The 25,047-nt window shown below is 40.3% G+C and overlaps 2 protein-coding genes across 2 annotated transcripts in view; both read left to right on the top strand.

Moving 5' to 3' along the window:
- The window catches only part of LOC130928020 (oocyte zinc finger protein XlCOF6-like), a 55,839-nt gene extending 41,693 nt beyond the window's left edge, over window positions 1-14,146 (top strand). The window contains exon 3 of the mRNA XM_057854196.1: window positions 13,328-14,146. Within this exon, the coding sequence (XP_057710179.1) occupies window positions 13,328-13,599 (272 nt within the window). The 3' untranslated portion in view covers window positions 13,600-14,146. The remainder of the gene's footprint in view (window positions 1-13,327) is intronic.
- A 7,849-nt stretch (window positions 14,147-21,995) lies between these two features.
- Window positions 21,996-25,047, top strand: part of LOC130928078 (zinc finger protein 771-like) — a 29,108-nt gene continuing 26,056 nt past the window's right edge. Inside the window, exon 1 of the mRNA XM_057854306.1 lies at window positions 21,996-22,421. Coding sequence (XP_057710289.1) covers window positions 22,286-22,421 — 136 coding nt within the window. The 5' untranslated portion in view covers window positions 21,996-22,285. The remainder of the gene's footprint in view (window positions 22,422-25,047) is intronic.

Raw genomic sequence — 25,047 nt, 5'->3', positions numbered from 1 at the left:
AGCGAATACCGTACTAAGGTATGATGGAAAATTTTAGTGGTTTTGAAACCGCGACGTTTTCACACCACGGTAAACCGTGAAACCGGTAACCGGCACGTCTAGTTGAAGGAAATATATTTTTTGTTTTTATAGGGTTTCTGTAGGAGGACAAAAATGACACAAAGATTCGTAATGTTTTCCAATGCTGTAAAAATGTGCAGAATAAATATCAAATTTCAACATTTCTGTCAACTACGATTTGCGTCATAGCCTGCGACACATGTTTATATCTGCAGGTCGGCATGCCAGGTAGGTGGCTATTGTAAACAAATCGGCAGCAGAGTACCCAGTTGGGAGTGAGAGAAAAAGTGCGATTCCATTATTTCTGAAGAACTTAGAGGAGCGCAAAAATAAATTTAAGAAGTGGATTGCATCTCCAAACTCAACTGCTACTGCTGCATGTTTTGTTGCAACCCGAGAGATAGTAAAGCGTGGAAAACCGTTCACAGACGGTGAGTACACGAAGCAGACATTCATCAACATATCAGAACACCTATTTGCAGACTTTAAAAACAAAACTGAAAAATTAAAGAAAATCAAAGACATGCCCAGATAAGGGGCATGTTATGCACGTTCCATTTTGTATTTCTATAATTTCATAAAAGCAATGAAACAATTAATATTGTAATGAAGTTAAACTTGAGGTATCACTGTGTGACTACTCTGTTGTATGATGCTATGTCGGATGCACTGCAGGGAAAATTAACATTAAATCATGAAGGCTCATTATGTATTTTTAGCCGACTTAGTCACTTTGATCGTAGGCTAATATAGCGAATACAGATACATACAGCATGTGTTGCCTTCATTATTAGGCTTATTTAAGGCTTTTTTTCCCGGCTCTAGACATATTTGTTTTTGTGGTCCAATATGACTCTTTCAACATTTTGGCACAACTTGTTGTGCTTCTTATGGAGCCACTCCTTGGTTTTCCTGGCTGTGTGCTTTGGGTCATTGTAATGTTGGAAGACCCAGGCACGACCCATCTTTAATGCTCAGACTGAAGGAAGGAGGTTGTTCCCGAAGGTTTCACAATACAGGGCCCCAGTTATCCCCTCTTTAATACAGAGCACTCGTCCTGTCACATCGGCAGAAAAACACCCCCAAAGCACGATGATACCACCCCTATGTTTCACAGTCGGGATGGTGTTCTTGAGATAGTACTCTTCCTTCTTCTTCCTCCAAACACGGTTAGTGGAATTATGATCAAAAAGTTGTATTTTACTGTCATCTGACCACAAAACTTGTTTGCATGACTCCTCTGAATCATCCAAATGGTTATAGGCAAACTTAAAACAGGCCTTGACATGTGCTAGTTTTAAGCACGGGAACCTTCCATGCCATGCATGACTTCAAGCCATGACGTCTTAGTGTATTACCAACAGTAACTTTAGAACTTGTTGTCTCAGCTCTTTTCAGGTCATTGACCAACTCCTGTCGTGTAGTTCCGGGCTTTTTTAGGATCATTGACACGCCACAAGGTGATATCTTACATGGAGCTACACTCCGATTGAGATTGACCGTAATGTTTAGCTACTTTCATCTTCTAATGATTGCTCCAACAGTGGACCTTTTAATTAATTTGAGCTTTTTGGCAACAAACACTCTATCTTGGTCTCATCTGACCAAAGCACATGGTCCCAGTTGAAGCCTGGGACCGTGTGTATTTTTGTGTGAGACCAAGATTGAACTTTTTGGCAACAAACACTCTAAGTGGGTCTGGCATGCCACGAAAGCTGCGCATGCTGAAAAGCACCTCATACCCATCTGTGAAGTATGGGGGTGGGTCAGTGATACTGTGGGGCTGTTTCGCTTCCAAAGGCCCTGGGAACCTTGTTAGGGTACATGGCATCACCAATGCTTTGAAAAACCAGGACATTTTAAATCAAAATCTGTTGCCCTCTGCCCGAAAGCTGAAGATGGGTCGTCACTGGGTCTTTAAGCAAGACAATGACCCTAAACATATGGCCAAATCTACACAGAAATGGTTCACCAGACACAAAATAAAGCTCCTCCCATGGCCATCTCAGTCCCCAGACCTTGTTTTGTTGGCAAAAGGGGGTTGTACAAAGTATCAACACCAGGGGTGCTAATAATTGTGACACGCATTATTCGATGTCAAATATTTTTTTCTTTATGTGGGATTTTTTCCCCCACTGAATGAATGCACTTGTATTGAAGGTTGGATTTTTCTCTTTTTTTCCATTAAGGTCCCATATTATTTGAATTAAAAAAATATTAGAAGCTAAAAAATACATCTTTTTCAGGGGTGCCAATAATTATGGAGGGCACTGTATATTCAAAAATATTTATTATGTAAGAAAAAAGTAGGAATTATTCACATCCAACACTATTTACAACATGCAATTTCAAGCAAATATTTAAAATATACAAGAAAAGAAGTGGCAATTATTCACAAGCAAAATTCACAATATTTTGTTTTGAAAAAACTGCAAGAATGTTTTCAAATCATATTTACAATCCTAAGCACTTTAGAGCATATTTTTCCACTCCTGTATGGTTTGCCCAGAATCAGGTCAATACCATTTCCATTTTACTTGGCTATGAGCAGTGGAGCATTTTTTGCCTTTCCACATTTTTGGCACTGGTATTGATAATTTTCTTTATATCGCCTTTTTTGGGGGGCTTCCCCTCTTGCCTTGCTCCTGGTCTTCAAGAGTGGAAGAGTCTGTAAATAGGCAAGATTGTCGTCAGTATATTGCTATCAGATGAGACACGCACAACTAGACACAAACACTCAGACACAAACCTTTCAGCTGCTTGCTATCCAGGACAGAACCAGCAGACTAGCGAGAAGTTCTCTAGGGCCCAGGCAACGTTTTCTTTTTTTATTTTAATGAATATTTGGAAGAAGCCTTGTCAGATGGATGCAGGCAGGAGTATAGCTTCAATATGTGGGAGATATTATGTGTTGACAATGCTGTGACAGTTCAATTCAGGCCAACAAACGGCGCTAGGTCATCCACTGCCTCCCAATTATCGATTATGCTGGCAAAAAAAAAAAGCACAGAAAAACATCCTTAGAAAAAGTAGAGATGAATTCACCAATGTGTCTGTGATCCAATGCAAGTTTACCGGGGTTGATGTCCGAAGCCCACTTGAGTCCATGTTATCCAATGATCGATTAACAGTGCTGCGAACAGAGCTGTGAGACACCACTGTCAGATGTAGCCTCCTGGAGGAAGAAATGGAGGGCTATGGTTTTAAATAAGACAGTGAAAGGTTACAACATTAGAAAGTTTTGATTGTAATTACACATACCCAAAAAGGTTAACCATAAACAACAAATATGGATAGATTAATAATCTTAATAAAAATCCAATTCACGTAAATTAATTAATTGATCAATCCAACATTATAAACTAGGTTTAACTATTTGTCAACCTACTCCAGGTTTTCATGAAGCTCAATGATACTTTAAAAGAAGGATGGAAACACATTCACAAAAATACCAATAAAATATAAAAATAGAACGAGCATAGAATCAGCAGCTGAATTTGTGTATAAGAATCACATTTATAGGAGAAGTCAGATGCAGTAGTGAGAATAATATAGTACAAAATACATTAAAAGCAGATCAGAACAGATGAGATAAAGGGCGAGTTCCTTGTAAGGACTAATTGTAAACAGGATGATGTGCCGATCAGAGCACAGGTAGAAAGGTGACATGAATCAGCTGTTGAATTCAAATGGCTTTAATTTGCCTCATATTCATCAAAATCTTCCTTAATGTACAAAAAAATGAGGGATTGTAACTCCACAGGCCATAGGGAATGAAATCAGTCTATAAACAATACAACAATAAGGAATAAGCTAAATTACTATCATAAATTTCAATTTAATTAGGAAAATACAAATGCACACATTCACTAACAAACATATTATGACTGAATTCGCTTACAACAAATGGACGAATGCTGTTATCTAGCGGCCGAAACGGGAAACTATCGTCATTGATATCACAGTCCGCAATAGACCTCAATCACGTGACGTCACAACTCCGCCCCCGACTGGTGCCGCCATATTGTCCGTCAGCTCATCGTATTTACATATTACCGCTACGTACATTCTTCCTCGTACTGCGTGTTTTTCTGCCTGTCTAAGGAATTACCGCCTAGTAAATGAACCCAAAAACCTTCCTGACAATCGGTAACATTGATTAATCAAAATGGTGAAGGCATGTGGCGGTTGGTTGCAGTAACAGAGAAGATAAACGGTCATTTTAGTAGTTGCTGTGTGCCCATTGTTAAAAGGGCAAATCTCTAAAGCAGCACGGTTTGTTTATCTCGGTCCATGATGCGTTTGTGTCGACAGCCGTTAGACAGCGGCGAAAACATCAATATGATGCCAACACGATCGCAGACATCATCAGACGGAGACTACGAAGCTTGTCGCCACGGTCGCGCAGCAAGAAGGTGAGTGCAACGACAGGTGTTGTGCTGAAAAATAGCCGCCCTGCGTGAAATGTCCCCCCTGACGGGAGCGCCCACACGGGAACGACTTTCTTGTACCGCGAATATGTATTATTTTACTCTGCTTGAACTAATAAATGTCATAATTGTGTGATTGTCATTGGGATACGGTCGTGAAAACCTGTAGACTAATACATTTCTGTTCAAAGATGGTTATGTGGCCCAGTCCACGATTTGTTACTAAAATACAGTACTAATATTTTGTGTAATTTAATTATTTAAAACTGATTTTACAGTCGTAAATCCATTACTGTAATGCATCCATGAAAACATTTGATGTTTTCACTTCAATAAAGTGTTATAAATAAACGCTCCTGCCAGGGGGGAAATTTCATGCGGGGCGGCTATTTTTAGCACACACCAGCCCGTTGTCGAACCACCGATCAAGTTTCATTTTACAATCATGACAACGGTGACGCTCAGCTGACCAAATGTCGATTTATATTCGGGCCGGTGCCGATTTTGGGTACCCGACTCCTCATCGTGACATAAACTGGAGTCAGATTGGATATTTTGTGGTCTCAGGACGAGCTCTGACGCACAGGACTGGACCGGACGTGAGGAAACATCGGTTTGGGCATCAAATATGGATCTGGCGACTGGATCTACTGAAGCTTTTCCAAATAACGGCTTCTATGCAATTCATCCAATGGGTTTACAGCGTCTGAAAGCACCGGGGCTTCCATAATTTGCAAGTGAATCCACCTTTAGAACTACAATCACTGATAATATGGACACACAATGACGGACAATAGACCCTACTCACGTGACGTCACAGCCACGCCCCCGCGCCATGTTGTCCGTATACTCGTCATGTTAATGCATTACCGCTTCGTAAATTCCTCCTATTATGGCGTGTTTTTCTGCTCATTAACATTAATAATCAAAATGGTGAAGGAGTGTGTGGCAGTCAGTTGCAAAAACAGAGAAGATAGACGGAGAGACTTGGAAGTTTTACCGTATTCCGAGACACCCGGAGTGTAGAGCGAGATGGACTGCTGCAATTCGACGAGAAAACTGGGCTCCAAACGACTACCACAGATTATGTAGTAGTCATTTTATATCTGGTAAAATGCATTTAATCTATATTTAGAGGGTTTGGGGCTGACAACCACCATTAAGATCATTGCTAGGCTAATCGCCGACAACATACAGTTTCAAATTCAAGATGCTTATTTGTTCCACCATCTTTATTTTTTGAATAATATTTAGTTGGTAACAAGTGAAAGAAGCTTGCCTCGTCTACGGATCATCGGTTAAACAGGGGTGTCCAAACTTTTTGCAAAGGGGGCCTGATTTGGTGTGGTAAAAATGTGGGGGGCTACCTGGGCTGATTTACGTGGAACAATACATTTAAAGAAATGTTAGCAAGGCCTTCTGTGTGTCACATTTGCTTTATTATTATTTTTTAAAATACATAATTTCAACAGTCTCGTCTTTGTGGCGTTCTCTTTCGACACTCGGGCTCTTGCGAAATACTGCTGCTGTGCTAGTTTCAAGTTGCTATAATTTCTCGCTGCGTATCTTTCCTGTAATGTTGTCGTACATGTCAGCGTGTCTCGTTATTATCGCGCACATCGAACTCTTTGAAAACAGCGACTGTCTCTTTGCAAATGAGGCAGACACCGTTGTTGTGTGTTTTATTGAAGAAATAGTCCAATATCCACCTATCCTTGAAGCGTCGGCCATCTCAGTCAACTTTTTTCTTTTTTTGATTGTCGCCATTTTAGAAATCACACAGGGTAATGTTGCTTAGAGTGCTGCTCTTAATGTTTTTCAAAGTTTCGTGAGAATAGGCCGAGTTTCTGTGGAAAAGATAGTTGCAGATATCAGGCTAGCAGATGTCAGGCAGAGGGCGAAGACAGCGGGTCGAAAAATATCGATTTAGGCATCAAATACGGATCTGGCGAATGGATAAACTGAAGATTTTCCACGTAACGCCTTTTATGCAACGCATCCAATGAGTTTACGGCGTCAGATAACACCGGGGCTTCCATGAATTGCTGTATAACTTGCACAACTAATTGAAAACAATGAGAATAGGTCTAAAAAATAGGTACAATATGGCGGCCGGATACAGCGACACATCATTTTGTGACATAGGTGAGTAGGGCCTATATGGCGGCACAATACAGCGATCACGTGATTGTGTGAGGTTGGTGATTGGGGTCTACAGACCCTACTAGCTTACCTCGAGCTTGAGTAAATAAACTGCACTTGAAAGTGGGCCGGGACAAGGGTAGACCTCCAAAATGTGCTTACTTTTTTACTGACTTTCTTGGAAGGCGATGGTAAAAAACAGAAGAATGTGACAGTCGACAACATGTCACAACAGTGAACAGCCCTCCTCTTCCGCAATCGGACCACGCTCATGATTGGCTGCGCAGACTTTGACTTGCTTGGTGCTAATCCCGTGATTGGGTGTGCGATGCTGACTCGCTTGCCACAGCCGCTCTCCCCATTGGCTTTTTATAATAGACAGAGATCAAAGTAATATAAACATAAAGAAGATAAAAGATAAAGAGCATGACTGTCCTCTAGTGGAGAAAATACTTCCGAGTTTGAATAGTGAAGCGTTCCTTCATAATTTCTATTTTGAAATTAAAAGGATCATATCTCTGGTTTTCCTGTTTTTTTCGCCATTTGGCTTTTTTTTTGTTATGTGGCAAAATGCATTTTGGTTTGTGGGAGGTTATATGGCTGGTTTGCAGGCCATACAAGTCCACGCCATTGACGGCTCTGCACGTCCAAATTTTACATTCATTTTAAATGGCAGAAAAACGTGTGGCTGTGATTTTTGACCATACACTTTACGTTAGGGCTCATTGACATTCAACTGGCACCCAAGTAAGCCTCTGCCATTGACGACTATGCAAGTCCAAATTTTACATTCATTTTAAATGGCAGAAAAACGTGAGGCTGTTATTTTTGATAATACACTTTACATTAGAGCTTATTGACATTGAACTGGCAGCCCAGTAAGGCTATGCCATTGACGGCTATGCACGTCCAAATTTGACATTTAACTCATTCACTCCCCGCCATTTTCACCGGTGCAACCCCCTTTGCTCCCGGCCATTTAATTGGATTTTGACTGATTTTGCAAGGCCCACAGAAAATTCTGTTCTATTGCTATATAAACATGGAACCCACCAAAAGAAAGATTAGGCTCTCTTCTTTCAGCAGGAAACAAAGTTAGTTCATATCTTTTTCCATTATTTAGAAATCAGCATTAGAAAATAGCTTAGTTTGAGCAATTTTCCAATTTCTGATGAAAAAACAGAAATGCTTTTTCTAAAAGCATAAATTTCAAACATAACTTTGACTTTAACACAGCTTTTTATGCTTTTGTGACATCCCAAACATCTGAATGTTTTCCTTTGACAAAATAACATAAACAACAATAAAAACAGAGCTTTTGATAGCAAAGTAACAATTTATTTACACATAACTAAACTATTGAACTGACAGATGACGCTGTTGTGGCCACGACAGCTGGGGTAAACATTTCCCTTATCTCCGCCTGTCTCATCAAAATAGATTTTTTTGAGACTTTCTTTTTGTGGTGACCACTGTCTCATGGCGGAGTTCGCCTGGGGAACTTGTGTTCCTGGGGGGAAACTGGTTTTGCTGTGCGCGTTTCAGGCTGAGGGGCGGCACGGACTCAACAGCATCGTCCGCTGCACTAGTGGTCCTGGTCGTTCTACTCGGTTGTCTAGCGCCTGGCATCCCGAGCGTCCTCCCGGTTGTTCTGCTCGGTCGTCCGCCGCCTGGCATCCTGGACGTCCATTCGGTTGTCTTCCACCGGATTCCCGGCTGTGCGGCCCGGCCGTTTGTTCCGTTGGATCGATTTGCGGGTCTTACCAAATGCGCTACTGCCCTCCAGTGGCCAGTTTTATTGCTTTAAAATGGATTTTTAGCATTGTGCTTTGGAGCTACAGTGCTGCTCAAAAGTTTGTGAACCCCCTCAACATTTTGGAATTTTCTATTATTTCAACCTGATTTCCTAATCAATCAATTCGGTAGTTTTTTTTTTTGTTTTTTTAACAGTTGTGTTGTCGAGACTAAATTAAAAAGAGTTTTCATCAACTGATGTAGGTGCAAAATTGAACTGTTTGGTCACAACCAAAACCGCCATGTCTGGCGAAAAGTCAACACTACATACCACCAAAAGAACCTTCTCCCAACAGTGAAGCATGGAGGTGGGAATGTCAAGATCTGGGCTTGCTTTTCATCCTCAGGACCTGGACAACTCCACATAGTCCAGGGAATCATGAATTCTGAGGAATATTGTCAAATCCTAGAACATAACCTGACGCCATCTGTTTTGAAGTTAAAGCTTGGCAGAAGGTGGATCATGCAACATGATAATGATCCAAAGCATTCCAGCAATACAACCAAGGAATGGCTGAAAAAGAAGAAGATTCGTGTTCTGGACTGGCCCAGTCAAAGTCCTGACCTAAATCCCATTGAAATGCTGTGGCGGGACCTGAAGCGAGCAGTTCATGCCAGACGCCCATCAAACCTCTCTCAACTGACTGCGTTCTGCAAGGAAGAATGGGCAAAAATCCCCCAAAGTAGATGTGAGAGGCTGATTAGTCACTACAGAAACCGTTTGGTTGAGGTAATCTCTGCAAAAGGAGGCGCAACATCCTATTAACTGAAGGGGTTCACATACTTTTGCACACATGATATCTGAGTTTTTCTTAAATCAACCACTTTTGTTAAATAAAGAATGACAATATAACTATTTCTTTTGTTTCAGTCCATTATTTGGAATGTCAGTATTGTGGATTTGGGTATAACTTAACATTTAATAAGGTTATTTTAGTTTTTTTTACAAAAAATCTGACCATCGCTGTGGGGTTCACAAACTTTCGAGCAGCACTGTAAGTTGCATCAGAACCTAGAGATGTCTCTTGTGGAAAAAAAAACCTAAAAGACGTGTCAATACAACTTCGGGACACTGAAACAATTAAAATTAGAACATATTTTTACGTTTTTGGGAGCAAATGAGTTAAATGACTGAACTTTAATACCAGGCTTACGTTTGGCATTATAATCCTTTTTGTATTGAATAGTTTTAGCCTATTTTTGTTCTATTTCATCAGTATATTCATATGGTTTTAATACAACAGTGATGTGGAAAATGTCAAAAGTAGCACATTTTATGATAGATTCTTGCCTTTTTTCACTCATCTTTGTATTTTTTTTCCCCGACTAATTTTGTATTTAAGTCAAAAGCAAAAAAAGAAAAATGAATAATATGTACAAATATAAACACGTATATATGGGTCGTTTTTTAAGCCTGAATTTTTATTTTAACTGGCTAAGATATAACGAGGGTTTTAAAACCAGGCTTTAAAAGCATGCTAACAAACTAACGTCATTTTCCCATTGCTCTGCAGTACCAAACTTTACCACTGGAGTTCACAGTAATATCAAGAAATTTAGCAAGAGAAAATTTTGTTGAATACATTATATCATATGTAAAATATTTAAATCCTTTGCTTTATTGGAAATAAAGTATTTGTATGGACACAGCCATTTTTTTCTCTCCAGTTTATATATTCAATTTTAGAGTTTCATAAATCCCTTCTTCTTGGAACAATGTTGTTACTTCTGTTCCGTATCTAACGTACATGTTTAGTGTTACACTTCATATCAGTAATTTCAATTCCATCCAATGTAAGACTAGGCTCCATTCAATGCTTCTGCCATATTTTAGATGTTTTTGATTAGTTGTAATCATTTTTAGACAATCAATGTCTTTATTTTAGATGTACATTGTTGAAAACAGCCAACAATTGCATCTCAATTGTGGCTAGAATTAAAAAAAATTTTAAATCACTGCTTCACTCAAAAAACTTATAAAAAGAAATTCTTATTTCTTACCTAAAAATGTAATTACTCTTGATATCACACATCACTTAGTGTTTTCCCCACGTGTCTCAATTGAATTTCCATTTTTGTCAAGCTAATTTTAGGTTCTAGTCTAAATTGTAAGTCCAGGTAAGAGTTTTTGCAGTGTTCAAAATAAATGTATGATACCTGCTGTATTTGAGCACATTAGGCACCAGTGTTACTTGTTGTTTTATCCATCAATGACTACTAAGCTAGAATTGACAGTTAGCTTTATTATTTTTATATTTGACACCCTCATGACTCTACAGCACAGTTTTTAAAGATTAAATAAAGCCTGTATGAAAAATACGTTAGCCACGAATCGACAGTAGTCATAATTAGTAGAAACCTAGCCCTCCGCAGGGCTAGCGATACGTTAGCAAAGTACAGTGACGTAAGTCTTATTTATTAGCGCTACATTAACTTAATTTGACCTTTTCTCGAGTATTGCTACTCCTCTCTGGGAGTAAATGGGGTGCCTTCGGTGGAGCTGCAGCATTGAAGACGTGCCGTAGTGGCTACTAAATGTAGACATTTACTGTCTTACAGCAAATGCATGAAACAGTGTTTGCCTTGGTGTCCAGCTTGAAATGCTCCCACACTTTTGACATTTTCTGCTTTTTCTTGGTGCCTTTCTCTTCACTTTTGTCTGCCTCTTCGTCTTTACATCTATTTTCATGCATAGTTGAAATCAATCAGTACGTCGGCGCGTTGTTCCGCATTAAAAGTTGTCATGCTGAGAGCTGGCAAAATTAAACAATTCCTAGAGGTGGAGAAAATTCTTCGATCAATTTTTTAAATCGAGTTAGTCGAATTATTTGAGTAAACGTTTCAGTAGTGTATTTAACTTTGGGAATTAAATATATGTATGTTGAAAAAGCTTTATTTTTTTACTTGCTACAGGGTCACGTTGAATAAAGCACTATTTGTGAAAAGGGGGTGTTAAAAACCAAGTATTATTGGACCTTTTAGTTTTCAAATGTGTTTGTGTGTCATTGTGCCGTCTAGCTGCAGGGAATTGCATTATTGGGGGCAATGGGGACCAGAGCCTGCCACATTAAGTGAAAAACCGCGAAGTGCCGCGAATTTTTTTTTTTTGTGTGTTCAATGTATTTATTCGGATCTGGCACGGAAAATAGATACATATAAGCCATGTTTTTTCACTTTTTTTTCCCAAAGTACAATTTAAAAAAAAACGTTTATGTATATATATATGCCGGAAAACACTCGGGTGACTTGAAGTTCCGCTCTGGGACCCCAAATTTGGCTAAATTTTAAAATTGTCCTATATGTATGTGTGATACATCATTGAAAAGCTTAAAATCTCAATTTTCTGGGGGGAGAAAATTTTTGAACAGGAGGGCATTTACTTTTTTTTTTTTTTTAAACAGCGAAACCCTAACTGGAGGTGAGAGCATGAGAGAGCATAATTAAAGACGCAATGATTTTAACGACATATTATCACGTACTTACCTCTTTTCGATTCCAAAAACTCCATGTAACATGCATCACAGAGTGTCAAGACACAGCAGCGAATGGCTACAGCTGTATTTTTCAAGTATTTTCACTTTTAAATTTTTTTTTTTCCCTTTTTTTTTTGGTTTGGATTTTATATATATCATCATAAATATCGGGGAAAATGCGACAGTACCCAAAAATATACAATAAACGATAGTTATGAGGTAGCACAATATTGCTTTTATTGTCCATAGAGGGCATCAACAATAAATAAGAACTGTATATGTATGGATAGGTCTGATGCCACTGAACATTTTGAGTGGTCGCAAGCAAAATAATATTCAGAAATGACTTTGATATTACACTTCAAGGCAACGTCCCAGAATGGGACGTTTTTTCCTATGCGTCGTAAAAACAAATCAGCACACAAGGGTTAAGAGGAGGACGCCTTGAGCCTAAACGCGTTTGTGTTTAGGTCACTTTTTGCATCGATGAGGTAATTTACGATATCAAAATAAGTGACGGCCGGCAAGAATGTTGGGTCTTTGGTAAAGTCCTCGTTTTGAAGGGTATATGGATCCTTCCCTAAAATCAATCCTATCTTAGCGTCATACCGATGGCGTTCATTTGCTCCCAAACTATCTCTATAACACGTTGCCATTCCTGAAGTAAGTCATTTATAAGTCCTAAGTTTTGTTGCAGTTGTAATGCCCGTAGTAGCGATCGTTCTTCCAACAAACATGGCGGACCGGAAGTGGCAAATTTTATCATGGGAATTTGTGTTGACGCAGGGGGGCCGCGTCTCGCGTCAAATAACAAAAGGCTCAAACACACCAGCAACTTGAACGTCGCGTCAACAATCTCGCCACGATTACGCTTCGAAACGCGGCCGTTAAAGTCAATCAGCCAATGCACACCAGTCGCGGTGCGTCCGCGTGTTAGACGCGTCCCAGAAGCGCTAAACGCGACGCACGCGAAAAGAACAGTTTGTTTTTTGACGCGAGACGCGGCCCCCCCTGCGTCAATACTACTAGGTAGGATCGGGCAGGCCGGAAGTCACTCGTGTAAAAATACGGTGGATCCGGTCGATTTTCAAAATAATATGCAATCGTAACTTACTATATAAATAAAATAAACTGAAATGAGCTAAAACACCTGCAATTAATACGAATAATACACAAATCCTGCTACACAATTAAATTAATTAAGTTAATTTATTCAGTCATAGTTTATAAAAACATTACAGAGTGAATGATTTGAAAGGTAAACAGCAAGATGCACAGAAATAATCAATGCGTGAGATTTCCTCTTGTGATCTGATGGGATGGTTGGACGGGATGGTAGCATGTCTTATTAAGTGGTTATGATTGTGAAATGCCATGGAAACATCCAATCTTACCTAACTTTCTAAATAAAACCTAACGTGATTGCAGGTGAACCAGCTTATGAAATGATGGAGACTGACCCAGACTGGGCACCATCCCTACATCTGTTAAACCGACAAACACTGCACGCTCTGCAAGACGATGTAGGCGTGAGCAGCTACGGAAAGAGACATTGCAAACACCAGAGATGGGGGTCCAGCAGGATGCAAACATTGAAGAGCTGCAGACCAAGGAGGGACCATCTGAACCTGGTGAAATCAACAGTCACCAACAGAATGACAAGGGGACACCTGATGCTGGAGAAGACAGTGATCAGCTAATCACAGAAGATGAGACGCACAACACCATTTAGGATGTGACACTGACTGTGATGATTGACTGTTTTGAAATTTTCACAGAGAAACCATCAAATCTGAAAGCACGTGCCCAAATGTTTTCCAGCTACAAGCACCACCATACTACAAAGTACTTAATACCGTATAGGCACGAATATAAGACGGTGTTTTTTGCATTGAAATCAGATTTAAAAAGCAGCGGTCGTCTTATATTTGCAGTCTAGACGTTATACCCATTCACGACGCTAGATGGGGCCAGATATCATTGAAGCGATATTCTGTCATGACAAATCAGATATCTCAAGTTTAACCAGTTGGCATTACTTTATTGCAATGTTTTTCCTTATTCAGATTTGTTTCAAGACTACAATTACAGTTAGAATTCACTTTGATGGTTAATGCAGTTATTGCAATTTTGTTGTTTTATCACAATAGATTTGTTTATTTACATTTCAAAAACCAGAAGTCATTCATTTACAAATGTGATTCCAGTTAAGTTTACATATTTAAATGTTCAGATATTAAGATTTAAATGAGGCAAAATAACATGCTTTTTCTCTCAAATATATTGTTATAATCATTTGTTTCGGATGTACTGTAATTATTTTCTGTATAAAAAATAATTTTGTTTTCAAAAAGTCTTTTTTTCCAAACTTGTGTCTTGAAAAAGAGGGGGTGGTCTTATAATCAGGGTCGTCTTATATTCGGGCCAATACGGTAGGTATTACACCCAAGGGAGCCATTTGTTTCTTATCAAAAGGCTGGGGAGGTCGTACAAGTGACAAACATATAACCAGTGTTGTTAATAACGGCGTTACAATATAACGGCGTTACTAACGGCGTTATTTTTTTCAGTAATGAGTAATCTAATTAATTACTTTTCTCATCTTGGCAACGCCGTTACCGTTACTGAGGCGGGAAAGGCGTGCGTTACTATGCGTTACTAAGTTGGTTGAATAAAAAAAAGTCTGAGAGAAACTGACTCACGGGGACGAGAGCAGAGCAGGAGTGGGGAAGACGCCGTTGCAACCGCGATGCTAGGTGGCTCCAATAATACCTGACTGCAGCCATAGCAGACAAACTACACCCACATGACACGGTAGATATCATATTATAGAACTAGATGCAAATGACAGACACTGCTGCATTGCCAACATGTTTTAAGGACTACATGCGTTCGTAAACAGCCGCCATCTTAAAGCAGTAGACCTCTCAGGAAGGCCCTGATGTAGAGATCCTTCCTAGCGAACCTAAGTAATTTTTTTAAAATCTAAAATGCTCCTAAATCGGCAAAATCTTAACTTAAATCTATCTTTAAATGATGAAACAGTTTTAAAACTTACACGTTTAAAGTAGACAGAAGGGAACTAATGCAATAACGGGAGAAATTTTAACAACTTTAACGATTGATTCACAACTTTAAATGACTTCCACACATAGCAAAGGTTACTAGCTAGTTATCGCAATACCCTTTTGTCTAGTTAAGTTGAGGGTAAAGAATTGGGCTAGGGCCAATTGTCCCCCAAACCCTTTAAGCTTCACATTGTGTGACCTGTTTTTTTTTTTTTTTTTTTTGAGAAAAAAAAAAATATATCACTAGTTACTTTGCCAAGTAACTAATTACTCTTACATTCAGGTAACTGAGTTACTAACGCAATTACTTTTTGGGAGAAGTAATTTGTAACTGTAATTAATTACTTTTTTAAAGTAAAATTAACAACACTGCATGGCACTAAATGAGTTAGTAGACAGCCGCCATCTTAAAGCAGTAGACTTTTTAGGACGGCTCTGTTGTAGAGAACCTTCCTAGCGAACCTAAGTAACTTTTTATCTAAAATACTTCTAAATCGGCAAAATCTGGACTTGAATCTATCTTTAAATGGGAAAACAGTTTTAAAACTTTCATATGTCGAAAGTAGAGAGAAGGGAACAAATGCAATAATGGGAGCAATTTTAACAACTTTTAACAGTTGATTCAGGGTAAAGGGTAAATTAGGGTAAAGAATTGGGCTCGGGCCATTTGTACCAAAAACCTTCACAAAAAACTTCACATAGCGTGGCCAATTTTTTTTTTTTTTTTTTTTTTTTTGAGGGGAAAAAAAAAGTAATTATCACCAATTACTTTGCCAAGTAACTAATTACTCTTACATTCAGGTAATTGAGTTACTAACGCAATTACTTTTTGGGAGAAGTAATTTGTAACTATAATTAATTACTTTTTTTCAGTAAGATTAACAACACTGCATATAACCCTGAACAATGGTTTTCTTGATAATTTGTTACCTGGGGACATTGTCTTGGCTGACAGAGGTTTTGACATACAGGAATGTGGGGGGATGTTGTGTGCAGAGGTCAAACTCCCAGCATTTACAAAAGGCCACTGTCAGTTAGCAGCTAGAGATGTGGCGGAAACTCGGAAAACAGCACATTTGAGAATCCATGGTGAAAAGGTCATCCGAAATGTTTGTCAGAAGTATAAGCTCTTAAGAGGAACCAAACCCATAAGCATGATTCTTCCATGTGAATGTGAGGAAGCTACAATGTTGGATAATAATAATAATATGTTTGAGCAAGCAAAGTTTTATAGACCCTACTCACCGACGTCACAGAATGACGTGTCGCTGTATCCGGCCGCCATATTGTCCGTCTCTGTTTAGCCCTATTCTTAATGGTTTCAATTAGTCGTTCAGTTTATAGAGCAATTCATGGAAGCCCCAGTGCTTTCAGACGCTGTAAACTCATTGGATGCGTTGCATAAAAGGCGTTATGTGGAAAAGATTCAGTCTATCCATTCGCCAGATCCATATTTGATGCCTAAATCGATATTTTTCGACCCGCTGTCTTCGCCCTCTCTGCCTGACATCTGCTACCCTGATATCTACAACTATCTTTTCCACAGAAACTCGGCCTATTCTCACGAAACTTTGAAAAACATTAAGAGCAGCACTCTAAGCAACATTACCCTTTGTGATTTCTAAAATGGCGACAATCAAAAAAAAAAAAGTTGACTGCGATGGCCGACGCTTCAAGGATAGGTGGATATTGGACTATTTCTTCAATAAAACACACAACAACGGTGTCTGCCTCATTTGCAAAGAGACAGTCGCTGTTTTCAAAGAGTTCGATGTGCGCGATAATTACAAGACACGCTGAAATGTACGAAAACATTACAAGATACGTAGCGAGAAATTATAGCAACTTGAAACTAGTTTCATTTCACAGCAGCAGTATTTCGCAAGAGCCACAAAGACGAGACTGTTGAAATTATGAATTTAAAAAAAAATGAAGCTAATGTGACACACAGAAGGGCTTGCTAACATTTGTTTAAATATGTTGTTCTATGTAAATCAGCCAAGGTAGCCCCCCGCATTTTTACCACACCAAATCTGGCCCCCTTTGCAAAAGGTTTGGACACACCTGTTTAACTGATGATCCGTAGACGAGGCCAGCTTCTTTCACTTGGTACCAGCTAAATATTATTCAAAATGTAATGATGGTGGAAGAAATAAGCATCTTGAATTTGAAACTGTATGTTGTCGGCGATTAGCCTCGCAATGATCTTAATTGTGGTTGTCAGCCCAAAACCCTCTAAATATATATTAAATGCATCTTACCAGATATAAAATGACTACTACATAATCCGTGGTAACCGTTTGGAGCCCAGTTTTCTCGTCGAATTGCAGCAGTCCATCTCGCTCTCCTCTCCGGGTCTCTCAGAATACGGTAGAACTTCAAGTCTCTCCGTCTATCTTCTCTGCTATTGCAACCAACCGCCACACACGCCTTCACCATTTTGATTATTAATGTTAACGAGCGGAAAAACACGCCATAATAGGAGGAATTTACGTAGCTGTAATGCGTCAAAACGACGAGTAGACGGACAATATGGCGCGGAGGCGTGGTTATGACGTCATGTGAGTAGGGTCTATACGTTTTTAGATGACCTAAACCTGTTTAATAAAGTATCTCAATGACAATTTCAGTCTTCTTGAGTCTTTGCCTCTCTTAAGTACATAAAGAACTGGTGTTGGTTTTGATAATGAAAAGTACTTTTCTTTACTAATTACATTCAAGCAATGTTGTGGAGATAAACACTGTATAGGAAATACGATGTTTGCTAACAAAACAAGAAGCATGACAGTTTTACTTTTTTTTTCTTTTTTTTAGATGTTTTACTAAAATTGTCAAAACAGCAGCAGCACAATGGTAAACAGAAAATAGCAAAACAAGGAAATATAAAATATGTGCATACGAAGTAAAATAACACTAGTTGTACAATAACGTGTTCAAGTAAATTTGTCCCACTTCACATGACAAGTCCTGCATTGAGAGAAGTGCACATCTTTGCATGGCAATGTCAACATTGAAACAATATATTGTGCAATCTACATGAATTTGCGTGTCATTATGACAGTTCCTGCACCTGTTTTAGTCATGTGATGTTTAAGATGATATTCAAGGTACAATTCAAGTTCAACAATGTTCAAGTAAGAGCTGTATCATGTTTGTCAGAGGAGCAATGAGAGTGACGGCTGTGTTTTCGCAGTCCTGCGGTCTAAATGAAAAGAGATCATGCACCCAGCCATTCGTGAAATGTCCGTGAGCTTCGAGAGATTTATAGTTTTTAAAATGTAAGCGCTGATACCATAAACGAGGGAGTTTTTTTTATATCCAGCGATGAAGTTGGAGGCAGTAATGTAGCGTCGGAGCTACTCCTGTTTGGTTTGTTTATATCCGTGGTACACTCAAAATGGCGCATGGAGGCGCGTCCGCTAGTTTGGGCACGTGACTGACAAAGACCGATAGGCGGGTTTTACGGAGTGATTGGGCTGGAGCGGAGACCAGTGACGGGATCTGTCGTTCACTTGAGTAAACGAATCCATTCCGGTTCGTTCAGTAAAAAGATTCGTTCAAACGAATCGTTCAACGAATCGTTCGCCCCCCTCATCTCACTCCCCGCCCAAATGAATCGTTCGGTTAGGAACGGGAAGTGACGTTGCCGAACGAATCACCAAAGACCGCTTCGCAGTATAGACCCTACCCACCGACGTCACAAAATCACGTGCTCGCTGTATGGTTCGGACCCCTTGTCCGTCATTTTGTGTCTGTATCATCAATGGTCTCAATTGATCGAGCAATTTATAATGCATTTCATGGAAGACCCGGTGCTTTCGGATGCCGTAAACTCACTTGATGAGTTGCATAAAAGGCGTTATGTGGAAAAGCTTCAGTTTATCCATTCGCCAGATCCATATTTGATGCCTAAATCGATGTTTTTCAACCCGCTGTCTCCGCCGTATTTGCCTGACATCTGCTAGCTAGCCTGATATGTACAACTATCTTGTCCACACAAAGTCAGCCTATTCTCACGAAAGTTTGAAAAACTTTAAGAGCTTGGAGGCTTATAAATACTTCGTTGCTGGTTGGGTGAAACAGGTCCTCGTCCACGAAAATTCGGCAGGAATCTATCTTGTGCTTGGAAAGGTGAGTTACGAAATTTTCAATTCAAAATCTTTTGTTATTGCTAACATCCACAGTCAAGTCTAATGTATTTCATGTCGTTTGTCAATGGAGTTAGGGCTTTTAATGTTTATATGGTTTAGCGATAGCACTCTCACTACATACATACATACGTGTATGTTGTCGGCGATTAGCCTAGCAATGATCTTAATTGTGGTTGTCAGCCCAAAATCCTCTAAATATATATTAAATGCATCTTACCAGATATAAAATGACTACTACATAATCTGTGGTAATCATTTGGAGCCCAGTTTTCTTGTCGAATTGCAGCAGCCCATCTCGCTCTCTTCTCTCCGGGTCTCTCGGAATCCGGTAGAACTTCAAGTCTCTCCGTCTTCTCCGTCTATCTTCTCTGTTATTGCAACCGACCGCCACACATGCCTTCACCATTTTGATTATTAATGTTAACGAGCAGAAAAACACGTCGTAAATAGGAGGAATGTACGTAGCCGTAACAGGTAAACATGATGTGTTGACGGACAATTGGGCGGCACCAGTCAGGAGGAAGGAGTTGTGACGTCACGTGGGTAGGGTCTATAACTGAACGGGAAGTGACATTGCTTGGTCCCTCCCTCTCTTGCACATTGACCACTCGTCGTAGTTTCAGAAATGAGTGACAGGCAATATCATTCTGCTTTCACAGACAGCCTCGTCTCCCTCCCGCTGCTGCAAAAGCGAGGAGAACTTCCACGTCGTCTGTCCTAGTTCTATGGGCTCAAAGTCATGGCTCGTGCTTGCATTTCGATTTAGGACACGGTTAAACATTTTCCTTTTGAGGGGGAAGTGGGGGTTTGGGGTCAGGGGCGCACGGACTTTCTTTAGCATGATCTTGCTCACATATACAATGCTGCTGCTACCAGCCAACGCGGCATGCTTGCTGTCACGAAAATAAAAATAAATCGAAAGTTTAATTTCTAAATATGGAACGACCAACACATCATATTTACCTCTCGCTTTGTTGTATTTTTGTTTTTTATTATTAAGATGATCGTATTGAATTTTTGCACTGGTATTAATAAATAAAATAATCCGGTCAGCTCCCCTGTCGTCCCCGCATCTCAGATCGTCAAATGCTGATGAGAAATAATTGTTTGCTCTTTATGATGTCGCCTTTCTACTCTCATTAGTCTGTTAAAAAAAAATGTAGACATATTGCGACATCTCCCGTGTCCGCGCGCTTTGTTTTTGGGCGCTTGATTAGCACATGATGGACGGATTGACATAATTTGTCAAACCAACCGACACCCTCTGACACGAAAAAAAAAATAAAACACTCGGAAAAAATTGACATGTATATACAGTTTCATTGCAAATCAGTATTATGGTGATCATACTAAATATTCTTTTTTTTCTGTGCACATATGAGGTAAATATCGCTGCCATGAAGCCTCCATATAGTGACAGTTCTCTGCCCGCTTCACTGCCGTCAAGCGACCGCAGCTCAGCTTTTGCTTGCCTCGTAGCTACGCGTGTTTTAAATTACTGTAAATTTGATAGTATATCGTCATAGGTACAGTCCCGAGTCTGTTGAGAAAAGTAGAACACTAAACCATGCTCGCTAGATTTGTGTGGTGTTTTTGTCTGTTTGAGCAGCATTTGATAGGCTCCACGTTAACAAATATGTGACAAAGTCATTTCCTTTCATTTTATGACTCGTTCACTGCATAGTCATTACTGGAAAGTCAAGTTAGCAGCAAGCTAGGTCAGGAACCGGAGGACCGAATCACTGAACGGGAAGTGACAAAACTCAGTCTTTCCCCCCTGCCTGCACGCTGGCTGCTTATTGGCCACACGTGGAAATGAGTGACAGACGCCTTGATTCTGTTTCCGCTCCCTCCCCTGCCCGCGATGAGGCTGGCGTCTGATTGGTCGTGTGCGATGTCAGAAGAAGCTGCCGCTTGCTCAACGCCCTCCCACGCAGCGAACAAGCGCCACCAACTTCATAGAACGAATCAGTGCAGATGGTGATTAGTTCGGTCTCGTTCACCCAAACAATTCGTTCAAAAAGAACGAATCGTTCGCGACCGATACAACACTAGTGGAGACGGTGGGCTCAGGGTGGAGTTTGTATGGATCCCGGCGCACGTGGGGATTGAGGGAAATGAGGTGGTGGACATCCTGGCCAAGCAATCGTTGAGAGCACCGGGGATAGAAAGGCAGGGCGTCCTGAGTAGAGCGGAAGGGAAATCCATTATTGGGGGGTACATACAAAAGAGGTGGCAAGAGTATTGGGAAGCACAAGAAACGGGGAGACATTTATTCCCAATACAGTCACAGGTGGGTGTGGGAAGGAGATTGGGGAGAAGCAGAAGGGAGGAGGTGGTGTTGAGTCGAATGAGGATAGGGCACACGGGGCTAAATGATTCGTTGCATAGGATAGGAAAACACAAAGATGGGAAGTGTAAACACTGTGGGGAGCGTGAAACGGTTGAACACATTCTAATGGTATGCGGGAAGTATGGAGAGCAGAGGGATCGGTTCAGAATGGTGCTGCACCAGGCAGAAGAGACATTTGGGATGGGAAATGTTCTGCAGATGAAAAGGGCCGATATTCAAAAAGGGCTAATAAAGTTTCTCAGGGACACAGGGCTGTTGGACAGGATATAGGAAGAGGGTAATTCATTAGTATTTAATTTGGTTGTTAGTATTTCATTTATCCAATTTTTTTGGCTCGGGTTTTGTCTACACTCTGGGTGTGTTTCACTGGTTGTCAGGAGGGATTACTTTTAGTCTGTAACTGCCTGGTCTCGTGCTAAACCGTCGGTCCAGTAGGTGGCGGTAATGCCCCACGGCACCGAGGGGTAAACTGCCAATAAACAAAAAGAAGAAGAAGAAGAAGAAGAAGAAGAAGAAGAGCGGAGACGGTCTTTCACATCATGCAATATTGGTCGGAAATGAAAAGGCTTGGCCAAAGCGGAGCAGTTTTTTTCTCTGTGCACGTGTTGTTTTTCCTAGATTTCAGCCACTTAACTAAATCGAAGGCTCGACGACGTGTCCAGCATTAGCCACATTACGAAGTCAAACATCAGTCTTCAAGTCTGGGCATTCGTTGAAGTTTTGTCGCCTACTTTAGCCTAGCATAGCCTAACTGGCCAACCGCTAACAAAGCTGCAAGGCACGTCGTCAAGCGTTCAGAAATTAAGTGAGAAATATGTTCGCGAGAACTACACCGACTGCAGAAAAGTTCCAAGAGGAACTTTGTGGAGTGAAAGAGGAGCCCCCACGTCACCAAGATTCGACTGTGTGCAAAATAATGCACGCAAAAGTTGTTCTTCGCAGACTTGAAGGTTGGTTCACTTTCGATGATACGTATACTGTACACCAGTGTTTCCTCAAGCTTTTTGCGCTACGGACCAGTGTGATGTGGGCCTTATTTTCCTGGACCGACAATGTGTGGCAGAAAATTATCTCCATACGCGTAGTCTACCTTTAAAAAAAAAACAAAAAATTAACAGCAGCCTTTCCAAAAACTTAGTCGCAGCCACGATGCTCTCGGTGCATTCGGTTTTGTTGCCTCGTTTGCTAGCTTTTAGCCACATATTATGCAGAATGGACTGTGTTGTTGGCTCCTCTTCTGGCCCTTTCCGGGTAAAAAAAAGCTGTTCAAAGACGTCGTCGCACACAGCCGAGAGCAGTTAAAGGGGGAGTTCATAATTTTTGACATCAGGCTTAATCTTCGAGTTAGGGCGGTTAATTAGTCAGTGGAGTTGATTTTAAAATATTCCGTATCGTTTGTTAGTCTTCTATTATTTTTCAGGGCTCCGGAGTGGCTATGCTAATGCAAGTCAATATGGTAGGGTGACCAAACGTCCTCTTTTGCCCGGACAAACTTTCACTTAGTGTCCTCGTGGTCCGGGCGGGTTTTATAAATTTATAAAAATGTCCGGTTTTTATGATTTTTTACGGGACCAATTTGAAGAGAATCCCTCCGGCCGCTGGGTGGCAGTAGTTGACATGGCTCCTACTAGAATGGAGGGAAGTAGTAGTTCTTCTTGTTTTTGTTGGCAGTTTACCCCTATCATGAGGCATTGCCACCATCTACTGGGTTGACGATTTGGCCACAATGCCTGTTTTTTTTTCTTAAATGATAAATACGTATATAATGGTAACTGTTGACTTCTGTCGGAGCTTTGAGTCTTTGACTGTAAAATCCTGTTTGGTGTCGCATGGGCGAGCTGCCGATGATTGTAAACTTTCATTGCAAAGTTTGATTTTTGCCTCAGCTAGCTATCAGTAAGGTAAACCTCGCTAGGCATTATGGGAAACGTAGTTTTGAACTGCTACGTTTGGAAACATGCTGATTGAATAGTTTGTCAGTTTATTTCGGTTTTGTTTGTGTGCTATCTAGAACATTGAATGAGAACATCAATTGAATGGTGATAGTAATTTATAAAAATGTTTAGTTGGCACATAGCGTACTGTGTGTATGTGTATTGACTGGACTACATTTCTGTGGGTCTGCATTATATATATTTATATATATATATTTTTTTCCTTTTAAGTCATTATTTTTTTTCAAACCGCATTTTTCCATCCAGAGTGAGGGGGCACACTTTAAATATATTCAACTGATATAGGCATCTTTGAGTGAACTTCGAGTAAAATTCAAGTATCTTGAGGCAGGGCTGAGTGTCCTCTTTTTTAGAAATCAAAATATGGTCACCCTACAATATGGCCAATTAGCATACTAAAAAAAAAATTACATATGCACGCAGGAGAATCATCGATGAAGCATGCAATCAATAGTGTTGGCTATGTTTTCAGGATAAAGTTATTAAAACTTACCATTGCATATCAATAACTGCAGTAAGAACAGCAACATTAGTAACTCGGTTGCTTTGCAGAGATGAGAACAAGCTGGCTGGGCGGAGGGATATCACATCGGTCTTTTCACCGCTTTTTTTTTTTTTTTGTGTGGCAACGAAGCGACTTCTCGCCCCCAAAATGCAGGGAAGAATCGGAGCTGAACAGTTTTCAGGAACTCAATAAATCGTTGCAAGTGAACACCAAGACTTTTAACCACTGAGGTAAGTGGATTCCTGCATGCTTTATTTTGCCACTGGGCAAATATTTATATACTCTAAGCTTAGTTCTACTTCAGGAAAGCGGCTATATCATCTCAACAGTAATGCATTGTGAGCGTAAAAGCATGTCAATATAAAAAGCAGTAGCAGTATGGCAATTATTTACAAGAATGTGCCTAAATCATCACACAATATGTCAAAAATTAAAAACATTATAAAACTGACATAGGCAAATGTGTTGAACATAACTTCAAGTACTATTTCATGTATTTAAATTGCCGGTGATTGTCACCTTAGAGCACTTGATTTAAAAACTTGAAGTTACGTAATTTGCGGACTATAAGCCGCTACTTTTTCCCCCTCATTTTGAATCCTGCTGCATATAGTAGAGTGCTGCTTATTTGTTGGGAATATTGAACATGTGACCAAGCTAGAGTTCTGTAACTTTTTAAAATAATATATATAATCTTTTGATCTATCACATGTAAGCCTGTCGCAATATGCAATAATTCCATTTATCACGCGATATATAAAAATGAAGGCGGTAATTTTTCCGCTGCGATTTATCGCCTCACGTGCGTGCGCGCGTGCGGCAGACGTGCTGTTAAAAGTTCGGATTCCTCGTTACCAACTGCGCAAAATGCATCTTCGTTCCAAGCCCGGCAAAAACTAGCGCCGGAGCCAATCGTTCCCATTATATCCTGTTGTTCAATGTATACCGGCCGCATCAGTGCTCCGGAGTGACTGTGGACCATCTACAGTGCGCCGGTGTCGTTGACGTATGGGCGCTCCCGTCAGGAGTGACACTTCACGCGGGTGGCTGTTTTTCGGCACAACGCCGGATATTTACAACGAAGTCCGCCAAAACATTGTTACCGACTAGGCTGCT

Source organism: Corythoichthys intestinalis, chromosome 13 (assembly GCF_030265065.1).
Source record: "Corythoichthys intestinalis isolate RoL2023-P3 chromosome 13, ASM3026506v1, whole genome shotgun sequence".
Lineage (NCBI taxonomy): Eukaryota > Metazoa > Chordata > Actinopteri > Syngnathiformes > Syngnathidae > Corythoichthys > Corythoichthys intestinalis.
Note: the sequence above shows the minus strand (reverse complement) of the source record. Positions and strands in the feature narration are given on the sequence as shown.